The sequence below is a fragment of the Myotis brandtii genome, unplaced genomic scaffold (assembly GCF_000412655.1).
Source record: "Myotis brandtii unplaced genomic scaffold, ASM41265v1 scaffold2561, whole genome shotgun sequence".
NCBI lineage: Eukaryota > Metazoa > Chordata > Mammalia > Chiroptera > Vespertilionidae > Myotis > Myotis brandtii.
In genome coordinates this window covers 381,675-385,339 of record NW_005359721.1, presented here as the reverse complement: position 1 = coordinate 385,339, position 3,665 = coordinate 381,675, and the positions used below count along the sequence as shown (strand labels likewise).

General features: G+C 65.8%; 1 protein-coding gene across 1 annotated transcript in view; it reads left to right on the top strand.

Moving 5' to 3' along the window:
- Window positions 1-3,665, top strand: part of COL11A2 (collagen, type XI, alpha 2) — a 27,718-nt gene that overhangs the window by 19,877 nt on the left and 4,176 nt on the right. Inside the window, exons 44-57 of the mRNA XM_014541023.1 lie at window positions 18-130; window positions 230-283; window positions 449-556; window positions 721-774; window positions 994-1,047; window positions 1,273-1,326; window positions 1,455-1,508; window positions 1,823-1,930; window positions 2,236-2,289; window positions 2,439-2,492; window positions 2,622-2,675; window positions 3,121-3,174; window positions 3,421-3,528; window positions 3,612-3,664. Of these exons, the coding sequence (XP_014396509.1) occupies window positions 18-130; window positions 230-283; window positions 449-556; window positions 721-774; window positions 994-1,047; window positions 1,273-1,326; window positions 1,455-1,508; window positions 1,823-1,930; window positions 2,236-2,289; window positions 2,439-2,492; window positions 2,622-2,675; window positions 3,121-3,174; window positions 3,421-3,528; window positions 3,612-3,664 (976 nt within the window). The remainder of the gene's footprint in view (window positions 1-17; window positions 131-229; window positions 284-448; window positions 557-720; window positions 775-993; window positions 1,048-1,272; window positions 1,327-1,454; window positions 1,509-1,822; window positions 1,931-2,235; window positions 2,290-2,438; window positions 2,493-2,621; window positions 2,676-3,120; window positions 3,175-3,420; window positions 3,529-3,611; window position 3,665) is intronic.

Below are 3,665 nucleotides of genomic sequence, written 5' to 3'. Positions count from 1 at the left end.
ACTGTCCCCCCTCCCTGCCTCCTACTGTCCCCCCTCCTGCCTCCCTCCCCTAATGTCTCACCTGCCTCTCCTCCAGGGTGAGGTGGGCGACCCTGGACAGAAGGGCACTAAAGGGAACAAAGGTGAACATGTGAGTGTCCGTGAGCTTTGAGTTCTGGCCTCTGGCCTTCGGCCTCATTCCCTCTGGGCCTCGCCCTGTCTGGGTGTCTCTGACTCTCCTCTCCCCCAGGGCCCTCCTGGACCCCCTGGACCCATCGGGCCTGTCGGGCAGCCCGGAGCCGCGGTGAGTGATGTTGCCCGCCTGCTCCCGCCAGAGCCCGCAGCCCTGCCTTTGGGGTTGGGTGGGAGGAGGGACTCTGGGCCTGCTGCCTCCTTGGGGTGCGTTTGTGGATGGAGAACACCTGACCGTGGTCATTGGTGTCCTTGTCCCTGCCTCCCCCCACTTCAGGGAGCAGATGGGGAGCCCGGGGCCCGGGGACCTCAGGGACACTTTGGAGCCAAAGGTGATGAAGGAACGAGAGGATTCAATGGGCCCCCCGGACCCATTGGCCTGCAGGTGAGCTGGGGGGTGGAGACGGGCTGAGAGTTGGGGTCAGGAGCCCATTCTGAGAGGAAAGGGAGGTGGGGCGAGGACTGGGGCCCGGCCTGTGGGGTCTGAGGGAGGGAACTGGGCCTGGGGCGGGTTGCTCACCCGGGTCTGTGCCCTGTACACCTGCTCAGGGCTTGCCAGGCCCCTCGGGGGAGAAGGGAGAAACCGGAGACGTGGGCCCCATGGTGAGTGTGACCCCACTGATGGTGTGTGACCCCAGCTGGCCCCAGCCCCACCTCTGGTCACCCCCCCATCCAGCCCACCCGGGCACCCTGCTCCCTGGCCTGCCCCTCCTCCTCTTCTCTGCCGTGGGTCTCTGCCCTGCCCAACCCCCCACATTCCTGGGCACCCCCCCCTGTGTCCCCTGCTCCCCTGCTAGCTCTGGTGCATCTGTTTCTCCCCAGGGACCACCAGGCCCCCCAGGACCTCGAGGCCCCGCTGGACCCAATGGAGCTGATGTGAGTCCTCTCAGCCTCTGGTCCCTTCAGACCAGTGTGGCCGGGCCTCTGCCTCCTTTTCCCCATAAACTCTGGTCTCACCTCAGGCCCCACCTCCGGGAAGGCCTCCCACTGTCTCCCTGCTGAGACCTGGGGGGGGGGGGGGGGGAGGGCCCTCATCCTGGCCCCGCCCTGGAATGGCACCTCCTCCCCTGAGCTCTGACCCCTATTTCTGTTCTCTTCCAGGGTCCTCAAGGTCCCCCAGGAGGCGTTGGGAACCTGGGTCCCCCTGGAGAGAAGGTAACTCGGAAGGGCGAATGGCCTGGGCCTGGAGTCGGCCAACTTTGGTTGGGGCTCAGGAGCGAGGGAGGTGTGGGGACTGTCGGGTTTTGGGGGGAAGGAGGATTCTGACCCCAGTCTCCTTGCAGGGGGAGCCAGGAGATTCAGGATCTCCCGGGGTCCAGGGAGAGCCAGGCGCCAAGGTGAGTGATGGCTTTGAGGTATCGTCCCGTCCCCTTTCACCCCCTCAGCCCACCCCACTTTTCCCATGACCTGCTCTGTGCCCCGCAGTCCGTGCCCCAGCCTTCTCGATGGGGCCCTGTCCCTGGGTCTTTGGGAGCCCTGCCCCGCTTTCCTGGAAGGGCAGGGCCGGGGACCACCGTGGGCTTGCCTTTCTGTGTGCATCCTTCCGTCACGGAGGGCCTGGGGGAGGCTGAAGGGGTCTTGGAAGCGGGGGCTGCATCCTTGACCTTCAAGATCCCCTTGGGACCATCTGTACCTGCCCCTCATCCTCCAGGGCCCACGCGGGGAGCGTGGGGAGAAAGGAGAGTCCGGGCAGCCGGGAGAGGCGGGACCACCAGGGCCTAAAGGCCCCACCGGGGATGACGGCCCCAAAGGGAACCCTGTGAGTTGGGGGAGGGGCTGAGAGGAGGGTCCTGTGACTGGGAGGCCTGGGAATGTGTGTGAGGGTCGGAGTGTGGGGAGCCCAAGTGTGGGGGTACCTGGGAGGAAGGCTCTGGGAGTAAGGTCTCCTGGGGAGGTTGTGGGGTCTAGAGCGAGAGAACATGCGAGCCGGCCTCTAGTTAATCCTGGGAAGCGGGAGGTGCGGTGGGCACTGCCTGCAGAGGGAGTGGCTGTGCTCCGGGGTCTGCTTTGGCTCTGGGTGGGCTAGGTGGTGCAAGCCTGCCTTTTGTCCTCCCTCTGCGTTAGGGCCCCGTTGGCTTTCCTGGCGACCCTGGTCCTCCTGGAGAAGGTGGCCCTCGTGTGAGTGTTGGCCAGTGCGGGGGACGGGCAAAGGCCTCTGTGGCTGCTGGGCTGGGGGTGTGACCGGGCGGCTGGAAGGAGGGAGGGTCAGCAGTGCTCAGGTGATCCCAGCCAGGCTGGGCCCCGCTGACCTTGCTCCATCCCTGCAGGGCCAGGATGGTGCGAAGGGTGACCGTGGAGAGGACGGCGAGCCCGGGCAGCCTGTGAGTGACCAGTGCCCCCGCCCCACCTCTGCGCCCAGCCTTCAGACCACTGCTCCTCTTCTGTGCCCCACTCCTGGGGGTCCCTGGCTGGAAGCTAAACCCTTACCCACCCTATTCCTCCCTCCTTAGGGATCCCCTGGTCCCACTGGGGAGAATGGACCCCCTGGGCCACTTGGAAAGCGGGTAAGTGAGGTGGACACCTGGGTGGACACCTGGGGTCTTCCGGGGCGCCCCTGGGTGGTGGGCGGAGGACGGGGTGATGGCAGGGGCCTGGCAGGGAGATGCCTGTGTCTGGGTTGTCCTGGGGGTGTGTCTATGTGCTTGAGCACGTGTGTTTGTAAGTGCTGTGCGTATCTGGGTGTGTTTGTTTCTGGGGTTTCGTATGAAAGTTCTTGCCAAGGGTGTGGTGTGTACCCACCAATCGGAATAGACGGGGAAGGGCTGGCTTCCTGGCCCCTGCTGGGCCGGGCTCACCTTCAGTTGCTGGGGCAGGAGGTGGGCGTACGTGGCTCTTCACCAGATGCTCAGGGCCACTTGGTACTTTCACACCCGGCGGCTCCCGTGATGGGCCTCCTCCCTGCGATGGGCCTCTGTGCCCTCATCCGCGCCTTTCTGCCTCCACCTGCAGGGTCCTGCCGGCACGTCTGGTCCTGAGGGGCGACAAGGAGAGAAGGGAGCCAAGGTGGGGAGGCCGCCCTGGATGCTGGAACGGTCCCTCCATCTTCCAGCCTCCTTGGCTCCTCAGAGTCCTCTGTCCCCCTCCACAACCCCCCCCCCCAGCTGAGCCCCTTGTGGGAAGGGGGTTCCCTCTACCTGCTCCTGCCCCCGGGGCTCCTGGGGCTCAGACCTATTTCCTGCATCGCCCTATCTACCTTGGACTCCCTGCCCCCTTCCTCCCCTTAGAACACGTTCCTTGTGTGCGTTTCAGGGGGATCCCGGTGCTGTGGGTGCCCCGGGAAAGACAGGCCCAGTGGGTCCCGCAGGCCCAGCAGGAAAACCTGGTCCCGATGGTCTGAGGGGGCTCCCGGGCTCAGTGGTGAGTCTGGAGGGAGAGGCTGGGCTGGGGGTGCCATGGGAGGGGACACTCTGCCTGACCTCTGGGGTCTCCTAAATCTGCAGGGCCAGCAAGGTCGTCCTGGGGCCACAGGTCAGGCCGGGCCCCCAGGTCCTGTG